The sequence below is a fragment of the Misgurnus anguillicaudatus genome, chromosome 14 (genome assembly GCF_027580225.2).
Source record: "Misgurnus anguillicaudatus chromosome 14, ASM2758022v2, whole genome shotgun sequence".
NCBI lineage: Eukaryota > Metazoa > Chordata > Actinopteri > Cypriniformes > Cobitidae > Misgurnus > Misgurnus anguillicaudatus.
In genome coordinates this window covers 16,727,301-16,749,718 of record NC_073350.2, presented here as the reverse complement: position 1 = coordinate 16,749,718, position 22,418 = coordinate 16,727,301, and the positions used below count along the sequence as shown (strand labels likewise).

Below are 22,418 nucleotides of genomic sequence, written 5' to 3'. Positions count from 1 at the left end.
TATTTTAACAAAGCTAATAATCTGTTTGATGCTGAGCAATAGGTGTACAATTAGGTCTGTGAAATGACAGCCAATCATCAAACAAACATGAAATGCTATTTAAAAAAACAAATATTAACTAAATATTATACTTTGAATAAATTCTTCACATTATGAGGTATTGTGACACACCATGTGGTATATGTTTCACTACTCATGGAACACTAATGCCATCTGCTGGATATTACAAATATGATACTGTACTTTATACTTATAATATATAGTCTTTTTATTGTGTCATACTGTAATTACTGTAATATTATGTTTTAATTGTATGTCTCATAAACCTTCATTTACACACTGTCATATAACTAATATCTCAATAAAAATCTTCTGCTTTACTGTGGGATCCCCTTTAAGAAATCTGCATAAAATTTTAATTTGCATGTTTAAATAAATCTTTAGGAAATGGTTGATTTGTCAAAAGATCTTTTATTACATTTAAATTCTTTCTTACGTTCTCTTTTATTTGTTTGTGTACAGATGTCGTCCATTCTCCAAACCGGCCCAAACATTGACCTGTTGTGTTAAAGCCGAATGCATTTTTGAGTGCATGTGGATGTAGTTGCCATTAAGAAACGGAAAAGATAAGTTCTTTGGTATGTTGTGTGTGTGTAGGTTCGTGTGAGAGAGATCTGAGGCAGCACCCTGAGGCTGTGATTCAGTTTGCCCAACAACTTTCATGATCCCGGCTGAGAAGTCAAGTGAGGTATGAACCTTCCCAAAAACTGAGCCAAATGAAATTGCCTTCAGGGTGTAGGCAACACTCAACACCATATATGTGTTAAACACAAAGCCAAATAGTTTTTCCATGACCAAATACTACATTCTTTGTAGTTTTTAAAAGAGAATTTTAGTTATTTAGTTTATATTAATATGAGATCTGAATCCTACAGTAAAAATGTGAAAATGGAGGCATATAGTAACTTACATTTGATTTGGCCAATACATCAGATAGATCAATAGGTTTCCCAAAGGATCTCCAGAACACAATGGAGGGATGAAGCTCATGTCAATGCAGCTCTCATCCACCAGGGGGCAAACTCTCTCTATACATTTGTCAAGTAAACCTTTTATTTGAATCTCTATCTGCTATATGATCACTTACTGTTATAACACGTCAAAATGGTTGAAGTTTTGCCTCGTGTATGAACGTGAGTATTTTACATGTTCATGCAAACACATGCATGAAAAAATATTTTTGATAAGTAATGAATAATTATTGTATACTGACTGTTAACTAAATGTTAATTAATTTATTTTTGTTTCTTATGGTCTTCTTGCTAAATCTGTAAGACTTTAACATGATTATTACTACCTTTGTTTAAAAACCTTGCATTATCAAATTTAAAATCAAGACAATTTATATATATGTATGTATGTATATATGTGTATATATATATATGTGTGTGTGTGTGTGTGTGTGTGTGTGTGTGTGTGTGTGTGTGTGTGTGTGTGTGTGTGTGTGTGTGTGTGTGTGTGTGTGTGTGTGTGTGTGTGTGTGTGTGTGTGTGTGTGTGTGTGTGTGTGTGTGTGTGTGTGTATATATATATATATAATTATTCATTAAAATTACTCAAGTCCACAATGTTTGAAAAACGCTTTGGAAAAGGAGACGGGCCGACTACCAAAACACACTTATAGCCAATCAGCAGTAAGGAGCGTGTCTACTAACCGACATCCTTGCCGGGTTGCGTATGTGTGGGGCGGGTCTATCAACAGAAGGTCCAGATTCTATTGGGGTAGGGGCGTGTTTGTTTAGGTGATTTCAAATATCAACATTGGCTTTCAAACATCGTGGACTCCGCCTTTAAACAAAATCAAATTTGAATAAACTTTTGTTTAAATGTAGCTTAAATAAATTGATTGCAACAACTTGCCTTAAAAAATTTAATAAATTAAATGAATCATTTTTTCAGTGTATATACCCCGATCAGCCATAACATTATGACCACCTGCCTATTGTATAGGCCCCCTAATGCCACCAAAACAGCCCTGACCCATCGGGGCATGGACTCCACCAGACCTTTCTATCAGAACCAGCATTCACTTTTTCAGCTATTTCAGCTAAAGTGGCTCGTCTGTTGGATCAGACCAGAGAGGCCAGCCTTTGCTCTACATGTGCATCCATGAGCCTTGGCCACCCATGACCCTGTCTCCAGTTTACAGTTTTTCCCCTCTCTTTCTCTCTCTCTCTCTCTCTCTAAATATATATATATATTCTAAATAATAGTGGCCCCAACACAGATCCTTGTAGGACTCCCTTAACAACCTCCAGAGGATCCAACTGAACATCTTCCATCTGTATGATACATTAGGTTCTTTCCTTTAAGTAAACAGTAAACCACAAAATAACCATTTCTGATAGTCCAACCCATCTTAGCCTACTTAATAATATGTAATGATTCACAGTATCGAAAGCCTTTGATAAATCAATAAAAGAGAGACAATGTAGTTTATTATCTAAGGACTTTACAATATTGTTTAGAACTTTTAAACCAGCCTTAGTAGTACTGCATGTGCCCTTTACACAACCCAGATTAATGGACAGAAAATTATTACAGTTTAAATGCTGTGTCAATTGTTTACTAACTAGACTTTCCAAGAGTTTCGAAAAAATACAGAGCTTAGATATAGGTCTGTAGTTATCCATTAAAGAAGGGCCAACCCCTTTTAAGAAAGGAACTGCAAATGCTGACTTTGTAAGTTAAAAAAAATGAAAGATGAAACGAATACATCAGCAGAGGGGAAATAAAATCAGCCCCTATTTCAGAAGCTTGTTATTTCTGCAGCCATATTAAAATGATCCAATTTAATTTATAAGATTTGCTTCTCATTATTGTGCCTTGGCGGGTTAGATTTTCATCTGTTATGTCCATATTCAAGGCAAGTTGTTTTGCTAAATGTTCAAAGAGTAGCTAACATGACCTGTACTGAAAGATCTGTAGTATATAAAAACATTATGTGACATGTAACATCTATCACATGTAATGAGTACAGTGAGCGCAAGCTTCAGTCCAAACCTCTGACAAGCAGCTCCTTAACCATAAACATCCTTCCAACCTCAAATGCAGTTATTTGCGAAGGCGTTGAAATGACAGACACCGGACTGTGGTGGAAAGCTTGCCGTGTGGTTACAGACAGTGGGATGTTCTTGGTCAAACCATGACAAGCACAACCCAAATGCGATTTATTACTCAAGTCACTTTGCTTATTATGTTAATCTCATTTCTCATCTGAAATATTTTTGCTGTAGACCAGACAAAAAGCAAGTTTTACAAACATGTAGAAAGTAAATGACAGTAATAAGATGTAATAATAAGATTCAGAATGAGTTACTGTAAAATTAGAGTTGGTAGCCATGTGATGATTAGTGGTTATAGCCACTTAAGTGTCCATCAATCATGTGCAGGTAGATTTAAAAACCATGCTGCAGTCTCAGAGCTGTGTGTGTGTGTGTGTGTGTGTGTGTGTGTGTGTGTGTGTGTGTGTCTGTGTGTGTTTTATATTATAAGCTCTCATATTTCCGTGCTATGTGCTGAGACAGCACAAGACTACAGCAGCACCTGGTGTGTGAGAATAATTTACCGGATGCTGATGCATGCACACACACACGCACACATGCATGCACACATATCTGTTAATTTCGTACTGTCAGTATTTCTGTATGCAAATGTTAATATTCAAATATTAATGCATGCTGAGGCATGCTGTTTCAGGTCCTGTGTAAACGCATGCACACAACCCCTTTATGTTTTGTACTATTACTGCAATATGTTCAAAATTAATCTATAATTCACATGAAGATATTAACACGGAGTCATTTGCAGTCTTTGTTTATTGGTGTAGGCGTGGATATCTGACCGTCCATGGACACAGCTGCACATTTTCCAAAACTCTTCCAACTTCTGAATTTTGGAACGATTTGAGTGTGACGTGTTTGCTGAAATCCAAGACAAGTGCAATTCCCATGAGTGTCCGTTTAAAAGAGTTTGATTGCCAGAACACGTCAGTGGATTCTGTGGTTGAATGAATTCAAGCATTTTGTTGTTCTATTAATTACACGGTAAATGGTGATGAAAGATTTCTGTTTACTGTTAGGTAAAACAACTGTGTCAGAATAATCATATTATGAAGTAAAAGAAGCTTACAAAAGCCGAAACTGTTTCGATTTATAAAAACTGGCATTGTCTTATGACTTTTGAACCAGAACATGATTAAAGGCAAACGTTTACCTTGAAATGTTGCAAACTAAGAAACTGAGTCTCTTTTATGAACACATTTGGACAAAATGGTGAGTTTGTAACAAAAACCCCTTGAAGAAACTATTACATTGTTGTCATTAAAAAGTATTATGCTTGCATTATTTTTTTAAAGTTTTTTAAAGGGGCAATAAGTAGGATTTACCCCCATCTAGTGGTGAAATTGTATTTTGTATTCAAACGAATAGTGCTCTCTAGCGCCTCGCCTTTCCAAATGTGTGTTGCAACTACAGTAGCCGTTATGTAATCACTGATCTCCTCTGTTGCAGCTGGTTCACGTGTTCTGAATGAAAACGCGTTGAGGAAATGCGTTGGTAGGCTAGTGCTTTTTGTCCCTCTCTGCTATTATAGTTTATCAATACGGCGGAACGATATGGATGCCTCCTTGGACTTACCCGTTCAATGTAAGTAAAGAGAAGAAATTCGAAGCTTACAAAGAAAAGTCAGATCATTGGCAGAGGTCATTTGACACCAACGAGGACATATTCATAAATAAAGACATTGATTTTGATTAATAAAACACCTAAAATCCTACTTACAGTCCCTTTAAAGTTTTTTTAAAGTTCAGTTTGCGTGCTCACGTGAAACTAAACTTCATTTAATTTTTGTTCCATGTCCCCTTAGGGGCTCCGTAGACCCCTTAACCTGATAAGGAACACTGTGCTGTACACGGTACACCCCCTCCCTTGCACGTGAGGCTGCATTAGGTCATTGTAACTTTGAAGCATTAAATCTTTAAAATATACGGTCATGAGGCACATCGTTGTAAAGCTTAGACTTTCGGGATTTCAGTTACCTGAACCGGGCGGCGCCGATTTACGATATTTACTTACCTTCAAAATCTTCCCTTTATCCGCTTCCGTGAAAGTGTCCAAAACAAATTGTTCATAAATCCCCAAAAGTCTAAGGAAATGGAATATTCAAGCCTTTTAATCCAAAACGATTTGTTCATCTCACAATCTTGACGTTTCTGACCGAATTACGATATAAATAGTGTATACAATTAGTTCACTAACGGACATTCGTTCGAATCTCACTTTTTATTCACGATTTATAATGAATATATTCGGATGTCACGTTTATTGTGCAACGTCTGAGGAACAAATACGCCCCCTTGTGGAATTTCAGCCGTTCCATAAGTTTTACATGAGCACGCGAAAGTTTCACGTGAGCACGCGTAAGTTTCACGTGAGCATGCGAAACTAAACTTCATTTCATGTCCCCTTAGGGGCTCCATAGACCCCTTAAACAAGATAATGGGGGTTTTTGGCGCTCACTTTTTATCTTAAATAAATAAATAAATACCATTTACAACTATAGTTCATCCAAAAATGACAATTTTGTCATCATGTACTCACACAAACATGTATAGTTTGTATGTATTTTTTGTTCTAATGAACACAAAAAAAAGATATTTTGAGGAATGTTTGTGTTTAAACACATGACCTTTTGAGCTGCTAATGCAATGCAGGAAAAATACAGGAACACATTTATGCATTTGGTAGGCTTTTCATTTGGTATTCAAAATTACAGTGCATTAAATATTATTTTTTTAATTAGTATTTGTATTCCCTGGGAATCAAATCTGTGACCCTTACACTGTTAACACAATGCTTAACCAATTAAGCTCCAGGAGCATTGCTATTCAACAACTAATTCAGTATGTGGCCACTGAACACAATCTTGTATGTATTCATTAAAGCTGGTTAATGGACACACTGACTGCTTGTCTTGGACATGGTGAGAAGAAAGTGACACTCAAGAGGAACATCTCAGTCCCATAAGGGCCAGACAAGCGTCTATTATCTGTCTCCGCTGTCCCTTTGTCCAGTTCAGAATCATAATTGTCTCTTTGTGGTCTGTGTGTGAATTATTCAGACTCACTTGTCTTCACAGAGTACAGCGTGCAACCAAACAGATGAAGTCTGTGTTTATGTTTGTGTGTGTGGGACGCACATCTCAATGCAAGTTAGCAGCCACATTTAAAACCCATTCATACAGTGTTCAGAATAAGCCTAAAATTGACTTTTTAGTGCTGTATGGTTGTTTAAAGAAACTTTTAAAGAACATTTTCAACATAAAATCTTCTTAAAAAACATTCAGTAACAATTAAACTTTGTTACCTTCAATATTGACTATAAGGTCATGTCAAAGATTGAAATCAAACTTTGATGCTCCTAATCTTATAATTACATTAAGAGACTTTAACCTAGATTTCACAGATAGGGTCGCATGTTAATCACATATCGTAATGTGAATTTTGTAAACGAAAAACATTCCTACCGTTCCTGATTCATTGAAACACAGTGTTATAAAGGAATGCACATGTGTTGCCTGGTAACTAACAGGTGCACTGCAATGGCACAATGTCATGATAACATGCAGGCTGTCAGGACCTGCTTAGCCAGGTGCACCCCGCATGTGTTAAACCAACCAGAACCAACCGGAAACCATTATAAAGGCCATGGGTCAGGATCAACTGGACCACATGGGCTAAAACCAGCTGTGTGGAACAGTAAATCAGGGCTTATCAATGCAATGCAATCTTATTAGGACAATTATTTATTTGTATATATGCAACTCTTTATTGAATAATACTTTTCCCTAAAAGAGATGATTGCAAAATCTGCAGTAAAATAAATCATTTTGCTAAGAGAGAGACGCATGCTCATAAGATCATGCAAGTGGAAGTAGAAAGATTAAGCAGGGGTGACATTTTTCCAAGTATTTGAAGTGTTGACATAGCTGCTCTCTTGTTCCACCCTGCTCGTCCTTCACACACGCCCAGGTGCACTGTGGGAGTTCGGCAGAGCAATGTTGCTATAACCGTTCACCACTGAGAGCATTTATCATCTGACAGGACTGATGAGTTTCACTTCACCTTTAGTGAACTCTGCTGCTTGTAGATGTTTATTCGGCTCTTCCTTCTTTGAGGGTTTTTTACACTTGTTAACCCAAAGTCATTCGTAACCCCTGGCCAACTGCAGTTGATGAAGAATTGATGATTACTTATTTGAAAATATGGCTTAACACGGATTTTAAAACTGACTTTGTGGCCCCAAATATGGTTTTCAAGACATATCCTGCTTTAAGTGAGAAGCAATGTTCCAGCTTTTTAATACTGTTAATGGTTTAATCAGTTGTGCTTTGTTTCACATAAAATTGAATTGTTCTCATCATTTCAATGGTTTATTTTATTTTCAAACATTACACAGCAAATTGTGTGGTGTTACATTTTCAGTGTAATTCCTAATAGTGTTACAGTGTTAAAATAAAAGTGTACATTTAGTGAACTTAGCACCGGCTTGTGTGAAATGGCGCCCCAAAGTGGTGTTATATTTTGGTGCTTCATTTACAAACGCTTGTGCAGTGTTAATTGTACATACGGGAACTTCACATAATTGAGACAATGCAGTCCGCATTTGAGGATCAAGTCAGTTCGAAAAAATGGCGGCTCTGTCGGTGGACTTATGCAATTGAAAGCGAAGACAAAAACAAGGTAAGATTTAGAATTTTATTTTTTGTTATATTTGATTTCATAAATTGTATTAATATACTGTTTTAACATTTAACGTTACTATAAGCTGTGTCTGTGAGCAAGGTAGCATGCATAATCATTCCTTAGAGTCACATTAAAAGCCCCAGGTGTTGTAATTTTTATTTAATGGCAGCATTTTTTTAAACATACTTTAATGTAAGATGGTTTAACTTATAAACGTATGGTATGGTTTTAAAGGTCACATATTTTTAGGCTTTCTAGAGTTTTATTTTAGGTTATGATGTCCTTAAGAATATATATTTGCTGTTTAAGTACCAAAAACAATCTCTATATATTTTTTACAGCTCCTCTTTCAGGAGCTCTGCTAAAAACAGGTCGTTTTGGCATGTAATAAGTAATATTCATGAGCCTCTCTTCTGATAGGCCTGTTATTTTATGAGTGAAATACGCAGTTGAAATACAGTTACCCATGGAATTACACTAAGTGTTAGTTTCTGGACATTAAATGTTAGGTTAGTAAACCAATAGACACAGGGACTAAGAGATTTTAACCTTACCATGTTTAACTCAATAAACAAACAGACAGCAAAAGGGCTTGTGTCTGTAACCTAAGAATACAAACGACGTCTGATTTCCAACAGATATTCTATCAAAACCGGTGGCTACCAAAGACTTTAACGTTACAAAACAACACTTTAGCATCTAGTTAGCAAACACGTTAGCGTTGCATAATTGTTTACAATATATCATTTCAGTTTTCTCTGGCTCCATAATGTAATTTAAAAGTTAGGACTGCTGGTAATTCGCACGCTATTGTCTCGTGCATCTCTTCAGCAAAGGCAGTTCATTAATTAGTAAGTTAGTAAATCACCATCAGCTGCTTTCAGAAGCGGCAACCGGCAGCCGGTTCTGAGAGCAGGTGATGCCGCTATACTACTAACGACGAGATTCGCGTGACAATCGAGTGCAAGTTATCGTGCAGACCTGCTTAATATGTGTTTACTTACGGGCTGTGGATTTAAGGTCGGATCCAACAAAGTAAGGACTGCAACATTTTTGATGAGTAGATTCCTGGACAAACCAGCATTGAACTGCCACACCGAAGCAGTCACTTGTGAAATGTTTAGATCAGACGACTAAAGTTGATCTAATTGTTGAGGAATTTCTAATTAAATGAATATTAGGCATTGGTCTCGTATATTAATGTTTTCAGAAGCCTTTGCAATGATTTAGTTTCCTGACATCCATCAATTGAACAGCATTTTCTCACGTGGTGTGATATAACTTCGGAGTTTGTTTAGCAACAAGGGGGTGGGGCAGTGGATGGTGGACAGTGCTCGGGGTGGAGACTGAAGGCGGCGACTGTCTCACGGTGACGTAGCAAATTCACGGAAGTACAAACGAACTGTTTTAACTCACAGCTACTTCAAGCAGGCTGTGTGAATTTGACTCTTAAATGACTGTTTTGAAACTTATATGGTACTTACACAGCCCCTAGACCTCAGTTATCATGAAAAAAGCCACAAAATATCAGTTTTTTACCATATGTGACCTTTAACTTTCGCTTTGAATAATATTACACGTTGAAAACGTGCTTTAACCATAGAGAAACTGGCATTTCGAACTGGCAAAACTACAGTAGCAACGAAAACGCGTTATATGTATGGTTCTAAGCTATTTTTTTATTTAATCTAATTAATTTAATTTTTATAAGATTTTTGGCGCGGAGATGTACACTGGCTCAGTGCTTATTACACGTTGAAAACGTGCTTTAACCATAGAGAAACTGGCATTTAGAACTGGCAAAACTACAGTAGCAACGAAAACGCGTTATATGTATGGTTCTAAGCTATTTTTTTTATTTAATCTAATTAATTACATTTTTATAAGATTTTTGGCGCGGACATGTACACTGGCTCAGTGCTTATTTTACATACGGGAAGTTTCCGTAGCCACAGTGTTCATTCGTAAACAGGGCTTGAAGCAGAGCAGACGGTTATGCTAGTTGTCCTTTGGCACATGGCGTTCAAGTTAATTAATGGAAGTTTAGGGCAAAGGTAAGAATTACAATCCTGTTTTTGTTTGTTTTAAAAAATATAATGTCGACGGTCAGTCTATTTTATATAGGAGTTTTGTGAGAATTACTGTGGTTGTTGCCTCGTTCTAAACTTTTCATATTCTAATGTGTGATATCAATTTCATTGTCCTCTTGATAATGTACGGTTACAACTTCAATTTATTTGTCAGTTTAAGTAGTAAATGTATATTATAACTATGAAATATGTAATTTTTGAGACTATATGTTATAATGACGCACCAATTAATTTTAAGCCAGTTTAAAACATGCTGTATCTTTTAATTTGATGAATTTTGTTAGTGAAAACTAACATTTAATAGTAACAAAAACGCTTTATGTCTTGTACGTGTATGGCTATTTGCTGTTTTTTAATCGAGCTAATTTAATTTGATTAATTTTGGCGCGGAGATGTACACCGGTTCAGTGTTTATTTTACATACGGGAAGTTTCCGTCCTCACAGTGTTCATTTGTAAACCGGGGCCAGTGTTGCCAGATTGGGCGGGTTCCCGCCCAATTGGGCGGTTTTGAATTTGATTGTGCGGGTAAAAATTGGCTTGGGCGGTTGTGCAAAAATTGGGCTGGTTTGGGATCAGTTGGGCGGGTTTGAAACGTGCATTTTATAGGTTAATTATTTAACAAAAAACCCAAATGTGCATGTATTTCATGACGTTACTAAACACACGCCCACTGCATGCGTTTGTGTTGACGCCACGCCGATGATGAGTCCGCGTTTAGCCAATCACAAGTGATAGCAGCCAGCCAGCTCTCTCAGCAGGAAATCAAGATGTTACAGATAGAAGTTGGAGAGTGACCCGGGCCTGAAGCAAATGGATAATGCCTTTTAAATCGGAAAATAGCACTGCAAATTCTGCAACACGGACTCCGGATTGCAACGTATACGTTGCTTGTCACACATCGGCAGTGTCTCAATGCGAATGCTGCAGCCTCCGGAGGTCGCATTTCTAGGCTCCATATACGTCATCAAGACTGTCTTGTTTTAGAATATTAACAGTTATAAAGTTGACTTTGATTCTTAGTTAATAGTAAATTGTTGTAATATGCTTATACCTTGCGAATGTAATGGTCAGTTAACTAAAATAAATCAGGCTTGATGACGTATGCACCCTGCATACGCGACCTCCGCAGGCTGCAGCTGGAGTGAGAAACGGACATCAATTACATGTGTTTGAGCCGTGGATGAATTATCGGAGCATTTCAGGTGAACAGAACCAAATGTTCGGCTGTCATTTAGTCAATTGTGGAACCATGAACTTCAGCCAGACTGTACATAGTTCTGAAAAGTTCAGATGTTCACAGTGTTCTTCAGCTTCCTTGCAAGTTAACGCACAATCAACAGCCTATTATTATTGTTCTGCATTTACTGCTTAAGGTAAGCCTATTTACGATCTCTCTCTCACACACACCTATTTATCAAGAGTAAAAATACATTATTAATAATTTTATAAATAGATAAAAAACGTTATTAACGAATTGGGTATTTGAATAATCATAAAACACTTAAATATACGCTGTAAAAGTGCATTGTGCTTGTGGGCGAGGGAGCATAATGTAGCTGTTGTGAACAAGTTATGTCATTTTGCTAGTGTGGTTCTGTTCTGGTGTCGCTAGCTATAGTATGTTGCATTAATTGTGTAAGTTAAAATAACTAAATGCTAATCAAATTGAACCAAAATGTTGATTTAAATATTTTGGGCGGTTTTTTGTGCGTTTGGGCGGGTTTTGGAACACTTTTGGGCTGGAAACCATCAACTCTATCTGGCAACACTGACCGGGGCTGAAGCAGAGCAGACGGTTATGAAAGTTAAAGAAAGACTTTACGTTACAATCCTGTTATTTTTGATATTATAAACAATGACAGTCAAAAAGGACTCCTTTGTGATTTTTAGTATGTTTGAAAGTTCCGCTTCCGAGTCTGTAGTAAGTTACGTGTATAACGGTAAAACTGATTAAAAAGGTATAATTCCAAAGCACTATTTGTGAGTGTGGGTAAATTGGCCATTTTCTTGCACATGTGGAGGTACAATAGTAATGCGTCTAGTCAGGGTAATCGAAATCTTGAAATTTAAGGAACATTAACCATAATTTAACCTTTTTGAAATGCCAGCTTTGAGGTAATTAAAGTCACGTGTAAATGTAATGTGTGTCAACATACAAGTAATTCAGTAGCTCGTCAAAGCAGCATACCACAACCTTTTAGTGTATATGCCTTTTTTCTAATGTTTATTTTTGTTTTAAAGCAAGTAATCGAAGTGACCGACAGAATGCTGTTTAAAGTGCAGTACCAACATCATAAAAAGTACATAAAGCATAATGGATCAGCATGTGATGACTTGATTAAGGATGGTAAGTTTTCTTTTGGATTGTGATATTTGACTATTACAATTTTACATTTTATGTGTTTCAGTTTATTACAGATTTTATTAAGTATGTTACATAATGGATGAGCTAAATTTTTATTTAAATGTTTGTTGTATTCACATATTTCTGTTCTGTGCTTTTCTGTTCATTTTGTGTGTTCAGTCAAGCAAAAATTTGGGATCTCTCCAGATCATAACATCTATTTAGCCGACGAGACTGGAACAGAAGTAGATGAAGATGTTTTTGCAGACATTATTGAGCAAAAGCCTGACACTCTTTGGATGATAGTTGATGCTGTGGCTATTACAGGTATAAAAGGCTGTAACAGGTTTTATCAAGTTATATATTAATTCATTGTAAAGTTATTATGTAGTTTGAATTTTCTATTCGATTTTAAGATCCTCCTGCCAACATAACCTCTCCATCTGCAAACGAGACTGAAACGCTGTCACTTCATTCAGTTGCATCTTCATCAGACACACAGCCATCAGACAGCGACGGTCCTTTCCTCTCACCTAAAAGAGCTCGTTCTGTTGACCATTCACAAGAAGCTAAGGAGGTACATTACTTGCTTAAAAATGTGAATGTTGTTTTATTAGGGTCTGTTTACACTTGCTTTTAAGATGTGTTTTCGTCGATCGGATCACAAGCGGACGAGTGAGACGCATTCTGTTTACACCTGGTATTTAAATCTGTCTCTTTTGACCGCTTCTGTCCTAATTACTATAAGGGGATGGTCTGTAGACTGTGGGCGAGTCTCTTTGCTGTCATTTAAACGTGAGCGGAAGTAATGACGGGTTTAAATTGACGTGAACTGTCAATGTCCTCTGCTTGTGTTGTGTGTAAACATACTGCACATGCTGCTATTTAAGAGCAATCGTTGAAATAAGCTTGCACAACACACGCTTTCACGCAATTGAAAAATAAAACTAATAAAAGACGCTGAGAGCGGCTGCTTTAGTTTTGTCAATGAAAGTTTAAAGAGAGTGCTGTACAGTGGGTGTTCGTGCTAGAAGTCAGAAAAGATGTAAAACATTGTGCTCAGTACTAGGGGTGGGAATCGCTTGGACCCTCATGAATCAATTCAGAATCGATTCTTAGGGTCCCGATTCGATTCAGAATCGATTCTTGATGTACTAATTTGCATATCTGTGACGTCATTACGGCACATTTGCTCTCAAAGCCAGACTAATGTTTGCGCTTTTGCTACTAGTCTCTGAACTGTCATATACTGTACTTTAATGCAACTAAGGGAAAAAATTTCATTCTTATATACATATATGTCCTGTTTCTGTTGTAAGACATTAAAAATAGTAATTAAACGTGACATATTAATTCTATATATTAACCGGCATTAACTTCCATGAACTGACAAACGCGAAGCGTCTAATCATCATCATTATACACAGTGATTGGCAATATTACTGTATTTATATAATGCAGCGCACCCATCGACTGAATAACAAACTATGTGCATATTTTTACAGAAGTATATTCATGTTATATCTAAACAGTCAGCGGATGGTTTAGGGCAGGGGTGTCCAATACGTCGATCGCAAAGGCAATGCCGGTAGATCGCACATAAGTTAACTGCTGCTCCACATGCGAATTTGTCATTATGGTCTTTTAGAGTAATTGTGAAACACGCAGGTCTTTTTAAGTTGCTGCGCCTTATGTCTCAAATGTGTTTTGCCAGGCCACTGCAGCTCAGTCGTTTTTAACTTCCAAAATTCACAAGGATGCGCATTCTTGCCTCATGCAGGAGTTGATCCACATGCACAGTGTGTGTGCATTTAAAGTGTTCTTTCTCTTCTGCTCTTGTAAGCTCCGCTATGTGCTCGTGCAGTGCGCGCTCTTAAGTTGTCCGTGTGCATCAACGCTCCCCCAGTTGAGTTCCGCCTTTTGGTTCTGATAACGTCACGTTATTATTTTGTAAACTAACATATAAGAATCGATTCTTGACATTTGTGAATTGATTCAGAATCGGCCCACGTCCGAATCGCAATTAATCCAAGAATCGATTTTTTGTCCCACCCCTACTCAGTACCTCAGATTACAAAATGGGCAGAGAGTAGGCGGTCTTGTGTGGCTGTTCGAAAACACGTTCAACCACATGTGCGTTTACACTACAAAAGCAATCAGATGTGTTTTCGACTACATCTGAATGTGGTTGAAAGTGGTCGAAAGTGGATAAGCTTAAAGCACTTTGAACACGTTTACACCTGGCGTTAACATCGTCTATTTGTGATCTGAAAACACATCTTAATACCAAGTGTAAACAACCTACTAGATTAATTTACCATATTTACAAATTATCTTTGTTTTTTTAGCTTGTGAAAAGTGTTTTAGAAAAAAAGCCTGCAGGAGAGAAGATATTTCAGGAATACAGAAAAACAGGGAAAATCACAGATTCCACAAGACGAATTCTTGTTAATGCACTGGTTGGAGACATGATTGATAAACATGGGTAGGGTAAAGGATTTTATTACCTTTTCTCAGTTTAACTTGGTTTGACAATACAGTATGGGGATAACCATTTTAACTGTAGTCAATTGAGCAGTTTTACTGCATATAACAGTGTAGCTTTATTTGTCCACCAAGGTGTATTCCACCTAAGGAGGTCAGGGTTAAATATGCAGTTGGGATTGTGACACTGTTCCCCTCCCTCAAGGATCCTTATTCTAGACAAGGCTATGTGAGTTTTTTTACTTTTCAAATGAATATTTTTCTTAACTCTTTCCCTGTCAAAGACGTTTTCCCTGTCAATGACGAGTTATCTCGTCAATTAAGGGCAAACCATTCCCTGCCAATGACGAGTTTTTCGGCTATCCATATTTTCGCTATCATCCACTAGATGGCACTCTTACACAACTCCAGAAGGCATTCAACTTTTTAGAAAATCATAAATATGCTGGCAACTTAAAAAAAACTGTTGGTGGGGAAAGAGTTAAAGGCTCTTTTGTAATATATTTTTTATAAGCTGTTTGTAATTAAGTTGTAACTGCTGTAATTTTAAATTGTTTTGCATTCATTTTAGGAACACTTCTACGATGCAGAAGGTAATTCGGGGTACATAGCCTGGAGACTTAAAACGGTTCAACGTAACAACCGCTGCAGCAGGACCACTACTTCAGAGGCCACTTGTGAAAGAAGGGGACCTGGAACTCAAAGAGCATTTTTTACATCAGAAATGCAGCTGGAGGGAGATCGTTGTCAAGAAGCTATTTCATTTCTGAAACACTGTTTGGATCCAGAGCAAGTGGCTGCAAAGATGAAATCTACCTTTCAGTATCGCCAGAAAATGATCCATGATCCTGAAAAGTCATCCTCTGTTATTTCTTTATTTCCGAGGTTTCTTGACACAAAAGGACTGGTAAGTATTGCATCTATGAGTTGTTGTTGTCTTTGTTTAAAAGGGCTTTTGAGCTGCAATACTTAGTAATTTGACAAATAATTCCATGCTTTTATCCATATACCATTTTAGGTGCTGCAAGACTTTGAGTTATTGTTTGGAGTGGAGACTGCATCTAAGCTTCTGGAGAAGTGGGACTCTTGTCTGAAACAAAAAGTCATTCAAGAAGCCAAAGCCCTGACCCAGTCACTGCATCTGAGTTGTCTGATTCAGTCGGCAGAACTGCAATGCAACACCAGTCATGGAGCTACAGGTAGTTCAGTATGTATGGTAATCAAAGGAGGACAGATAATCATTTCATGTGTACATAAAATACTTCTGTATATAGGTTTGTTATAGTTTTTTTTTTCTGATCATAGATTGGGACAGTGAGATGTCGTCCCTCTTATTGCTGGTGTATCTCCTACCACCACCTTCTAGTGGAAATAAGAAGGTTGTCAAGATCAGTGTGCGTGAAGCTGTAGACCGTGTAGTAAAATTTCATAAGGTATGCTTACTTTTAATGTTATGTAAGAGTGTTGATATGCAATGTGTGGTGATACGTAGGTAATTTTTGTCAGGTATTTAAATAGTGATTTTTTTTTCATAGTTGCAGTAACACTAATGTAAGATGGCAATGTAAGATGTTTTTTTTTTTGGCTGTTAAATTAAATGAATTAAGTCATATGATATTTAATAAATAGAAATATGTTAATAATATGTCCTTATTGTAATGTATATGCACTCTCTTTGTAATGTCATACTTAAGTTTTTTCAGTTTGTACTTGTTTTTTTTAGTCCTGTTGCAGTTTTGAAGAAGTTCTTGGATCAACACAGACAACACAGCCCTACATCTTGGCAGTTGGGACCTCGAAGAGTAGCATCCATGAGTACTACATTGTGTTGGATGGGCAGCTCATTCCCTGCATGGCTAAGTCCTCTCTCTCAGCCTTTGATGAACTTTTCAAAACTCATTATGTGTTTGGCATTTCATATGATGCTGCTTTGCACAATATGTTTACCTTTCTTCAAACAATCATCTACAACATTGATGTAGGCATTACCCATGAAAGCCCTCGAATCGGAGATCTTCGGGCCAAGGTTCTTAATTAAGTACTGTTGCAAAGTTTTCTTGAGAAGATGTTTAGGTGCTTTGTTTGCAAATTAAGTTCTAGAACAGTTACCGAGTTAATTCGCCATCTCAAGTTTTCTCATGCTTTTTATCCTGGCAGAAGGTTACAGTTGGTATGCGATCAGGATGGGTGTTGTCAAAAATTTGTTACCTTTTCTGGCTTTAAAAAACATATCCAAACAAGGCACAACAGTAGAATATCTGAAATGCTGTCATTAGAACCTCCCTCTAATCCCTCTGTCATGCAGTCATCCAGCATATTTTCAGAAAGTCCAGGAACATCTTTAAGTGCCCATGAGAGAACATCACGAACCCAAGAAATGTGTGCATCACTAATTGCAAAACTGCAGAGTAGTGGAGTAGCTACCAATGTAATTACATCAGTGGCTGAAAATATGGAGGAACTTATTTATGAAATGCACTCGAACATTAAAGAAGGTGTTGTTCAGTTGCTTGAAACTAATGAGCAAAGGGAAGGTGTTGAAGAATATTTTGACAATCTTGAGAATCCCTTCTCTAAATTCACAACAGAGACTCGATGGAAAAAATACTTTTTTGAGACCTGGGGGGTTGTAGAACCAGTTGAAATCCCTTTAGGAGTGAGATATGACACTAGACGAAATACAACTACAGGAACATACGACCAAGTTCCAGTCACTGATAAATTTATTTATGTCCCTTTATTACAGACTTTAAATTTCATGTTCAGAAACGAAGAAATCCATAAACATTTTGTACAGCAAAGTGAGGAAAGAGACATTTTAAGAGAGTTCTGTGATGGCAGCTATTTTAAAGAGCATCCTCTCTTTTCCAAAGAAAACAACTCTCTTCAAATACAACTTTTTTATGATGACTTTGAAACCTCAAATCCTCTGGGCTCCAAACATGGCATCCATAAGGTTGGAAGTATGTATTTTGTCTTGAGAAACCTATCTCCTAAGGTTAACTCGGCCCTTATGAATATTCATCTTTTGGCACTTTTTCACACACAAGATGTCAAGAAGTATGGCTTCAGTGCCATCTTGGAGCCTATTGTGCGTGATATTAAAATTCTTGAGAGCTCTGGAATTAAGTTGCCAGTCTCTGATGAACCAGTACGTGGAACAATAGCTCAGGTAACTGGTGATAATTTGGGAATGCACACACTTTTTGGGTTTTTAGAATCATTTAGTGCAAACTATTTTTGCCGGTTTTGTCTTATTGATAAGCTTTCTTCTCAGAGTATTTTTTGTGATGACCATCCGGACGTAGTATTGCGTGACAAAGTTCTACACGATGAGCACTGTCAAAGCCTTCTTTCTGATGCTGGCCTGCAGTCATCATTTGGTGTCAAAAGACCATGTTTACTCAATGAGCTGCAGTATTTTAATATTTCTGACAATTATGCAGTGGATATCATGCATGACATATTAGAGGGAGTGGCACAGTTGGAGATAAAGTTGCTTTTTGAGTATTTGTCTGACAGCAATGTTGTGTCTTTACAGGCTGCAAGCAATAGAATTTACTCGTTTAACTATGGTTATGTTGAACGTAAAAACCGACCTACTATGCTTAGATTTGAACAAGCTGGAAATGGGGTGGGTCTCAATGCCATCCAGACATTTTGCCTGATTAGAAATTTGCCTCTAATTTTTGGAGATCTGGTTGAACCAGAAAATAAACACTGGAGCTTACTGCTTCTTTTACTACAGATAATAAATATTGTGTTTTCTCCGGTCATCTCGGATGGAATGACTGTTTATCTGAAATATTTGATCTGTGAACACCACACCCTGTTCAAAGAGCTCTATTCAAGAAGTCTTACTCCTAAGCATCACTTCATGGTTCATTATCCCAGATGCATCAGGAAGATAGGGCCACTTGTTCATGTTTGGGGGATGCGTTTCGAAGCAAAACATCGCTTTTTTAAAAAAAGTATTAAAAATTTCAAAAATATTACTAAGTCATTAGCTCTAAAACATCAGATGTCTATTGCATACCACTGGGAATCTCAGCCATTTAAGTGTATTGAGTGTGGACCTGTATCAAGCGTTCAGCTTTGTAGCCTGTTAAACTGTGAATTGATTGCAGAAAAACTGCAAATCGACATTGATTGTTATGTTGATCTTTTTACTTGGATTTCTTGTTTTGGGACAGAATACCGTTCAGGTCTTCTTGTTTGTTCAGATATGAAAGATGATCTTCCTGTCTTCAGTAAGATTACTGATATAATTGGATTTGATGGTCAACATTTTTTGTTGACTTGTGATTTTGAGACTTTATGCTTTGTTGAACATCTACACTCATTTCAAGTCCAAGAGGGGCTTTGTAGGAATGTCTCTATTTTGAATGTGGAAACCTTGCGTTTCTTTAAGCCGTTTGACCTTCAAACATCTTATGGATTTCAGCAAAATGACCTTTATATTGTTCCTATACATGTTTTTATATAAAGGCCTTCATTTTAGACAGTGCTTTTGTGCTCCGGTCTTGTTTGGATGTACCTTTTTAAGTAAAGTTGTAGACCTTCACAAATCTTAATCCCTCTACAGTTTTATATATGTTGAAAATGTGAAATTGCACACAAAACATGGACAGTCATATAAAATGAATTAACTTTAATGCTTTGTTGAACTAATGTGTTTGTTCCCAGTATTTAGTAAACATGCTGTACTGAATGTATTTGTGAAAACCAGTTACAAACTGATTCTTGGAAAAAAATAAATATTGATTGTTTTAAAAATGTTCATGACCTGTTTATTAATACACTGCAATCATTTTGAGTATGGATATGTTAAAAGTAGCAAACAGTTTAAAAATGTATTAATGTTCATTACTTACGTGGTGTTAAAACAGATTTTAACCTTAATTAATGTGCAGTTTTTAAAATAAATGCGTGGTAGGGATTTTACATTCACTACCTCAGTGTAAAAATAAACTCTAAATGTGTGTTTAATACACTCTTGTGGGGAGTAAAACATAATGTACTCTGGAGTATATTGTACACTCTTGGTGTAAAATAATGTACACTGTTTAAGGGTATATATTCAACACTGTTAAAAGTGTTACTTTAACACCAAGCTGGTGGGACCTATATATACACCTGAAAAGTGTACAATTTACACCAGTGGAGTTAAATGAACACTGGGCAATTTGCTGTGTAGATAGAGATTGAAAAGCGGTGGAAATGAGAGAGATGGAGCACAACTGTTGTGTTTCATTCATTGAATGCACTTGGTTCTCAAACAGCTAAGCAAATGTTTGTTAATGTAAAGATTGGGCAATGAATTTGGTGTGACATGTCACTGCAAGACGAGAATGGCATGCACAGTAGCATCCCCCCTCTTTCTTTTTTACTTTCTTTCTTTTCATATTTGTTCCTAATCTGTCCCCAAACTGCTAAATGCCACATTTCCCCTTAACACTAAACTGAAAAGAGAGTTTTATGTACAAAGCTATGTGGCACAACTAACAGTGTTTCTTTCAACAGAATTTCATGACTTTCATGATAAATGTTCACTCAAACTCATGTTTTCTATGAAAAATGTACAATATAATGAAATCACATGAACACTCATCGCACAAACATTTGTGTGGAAGGAAAAGTCTATGAATCACCTTAAACCATCTGACTCAGACCTCAACAACTGATTCGTGAAACAATCAAGGAAAACTCCAGTGCATGCTGGGGAAAATGCCTGAAAATATGCATTAACTCACCAGCTCCCTACAGATTTCATCAAAAAATTCAAACCCAGTTCATTAAAAAAAAATTCCATATAGCCTTTTTCACAATATTATACTGTATCAAAGCAGCTTGACTGTGAATTGAGAAGTACAGGCAAAGAAGATTGTAAAAGGTATGACATAGAGAGACTGTCCTCCAAAAATAACGACCTTATAGTTTGTTTGTGCAAACACAATATTACAACGTCAAGGTACGTGTAAGCGATTAGTGCCCTGTAGCGGCCAGCAGGTTATACAACCTGTACTAACGTTTTAATAAATTTTTGGCTGACCGTATTTTCGCGCCTGACTAGAATTCACAGGACTAACCAAACTATGCAACTTATAGTCCTGAAAATATGGTATACGTCAGATTAGACGCATTTATTTTCTGTATTTGTAAATGTACAAATAGTTTCATAAACATTTATGGTTTTAAAGCGGACATTTTTCCTGTGTTTTCAAAGCTATGCTTGTGTTTACGGTGCGCAATATAACGTGTTCATGTTTTGTGTGTAAAAAAACAGTATTTTTCCACACAATTTACATATATGTATAGCGCTGTTTTCACTGTCCTCAAAACGGGCTGATGTCTTCCTTATTCTATTAAGTTTTTAAAGCACACCTATGGTTTGATTCACGTTTTTAAATTTCCTTTGGTGTGTAAGTGTGTATTAGTACATGTTAACGATATGCAAAAGGTACAAACCCCAAAGTAAACGATGACGCAAGTTATCGTCTCTAACGTAAATCTCTTTTCTTGGATTACAACAAACACACAGAATTTAGGCAACAGTTTACTTCCTGGGCTTGTTGACGTAGACAAAACCAACATTATCATAATTCCTCCCACTTCAGACTCATAGCCTATAAGTAAACTTCTGTTAGCAACCGAATCTTTCAAACATGGTAAGGAGCGTCATATTTCCACTAACATCCGAGGTATTCGGGCCAATCACAACGTACAGATTAACTGGCCAATCAGGGACACATAGCTTTTCAAATCGATGAGTTTTGTACAAAATCAGTGCGTTTCAGGAAGACATATTATCTGCAGCTACAACAATGTACGATATGTGGAAAATAATGTGTTTTTAGCAATTAAATAGGTGCACTTTAAATGAGAGGTTTGGAAAAAGTGCTTTTGGTTGAGCTTATCGAAAAAATATTTCACAGTGGATAAGCTCAATTTTCTCGCCCTCAGCGTCCCACCTGTATTTACAGTCAGAAACATCAGTCTTAATCAGGGATTAAGTATTTTCTGTTCAGGATAGAGTGTTCACTGTAGTGTGGTGAGATACAACCCTGCTTGTCCTCACGGCCAGATAGTGCGAGCATTAGTAATGGAGAGAGAGAAAGTGAGAGAGGAACAGAATGAGAGAGTCCCAGTTGTCCCTCCTTATCAGATGAGGCATCCACTTCAATTTGCAATTTTAATGAAAATCAGACACCTGGACTGCAAATGATCGCCACTCTGTAGACTTCAGAAAGAGAGAGAAATGGAGGGAGAGTGGCGGGCGAAAAAGATCCCACAGTTCCTTTTGGAGGGGACAGAGCCTATGGACGTATCCGGTTACTGTAGACTAACCGAACTGGGTTTTCAGATTGAGACTGAGGTGGGAAAAGAAAGAGTTCCTTTCATTCAGGGTGCAGGGACAGGGATTTTCTCACATGGTGAGAGAAGGAAGAAATGATGTCTGATGTTGTGGCAGCCCAAAGCACACACACACACAGACCCCTCCTCATCGTGAGCGACACAAAGGGTTCTGGCCGAGAGGAGTGCTCCCTTCCACAGTGTCCTGGCTGACAGGGGCGAGGTGATACACCCTTCTGAAAGACCAGGGGAACCAAATCACGCTGGCCCTTTCTGTGAGAGAGAGACAAGCAGGCAAGAGAATGGAGAGAAAGAGAGCGAAGAGCGTGGAGAGGAGGTCAT

General features: G+C 37.2%; 1 protein-coding gene across 1 annotated transcript; it reads left to right on the top strand.

Annotated features, from left to right (window-relative positions):
- The first annotated feature begins 7,637 nt into the window (after window positions 1-7,637).
- On the top strand, window positions 7,638-19,499 carry LOC129441137 (uncharacterized). The gene is made up of 10 exons (XM_073875961.1): window positions 7,638-7,800; window positions 12,137-12,242; window positions 12,420-12,566; window positions 12,656-12,816; window positions 14,588-14,724; window positions 14,859-14,952; window positions 15,295-15,630; window positions 15,742-15,922; window positions 16,029-16,156; window positions 16,447-19,499. Exons 1-10 carry the CDS (start codon window positions 7,711-7,713, stop codon window positions 16,759-16,761), a joined length of 1,695 nt encoding a protein of 564 aa, XP_073732062.1. The 5' UTR covers window positions 7,638-7,710; the 3' UTR covers window positions 16,762-19,499.
- The last annotated feature ends 2,919 nt before the right edge of the window (window positions 19,500-22,418 follow it).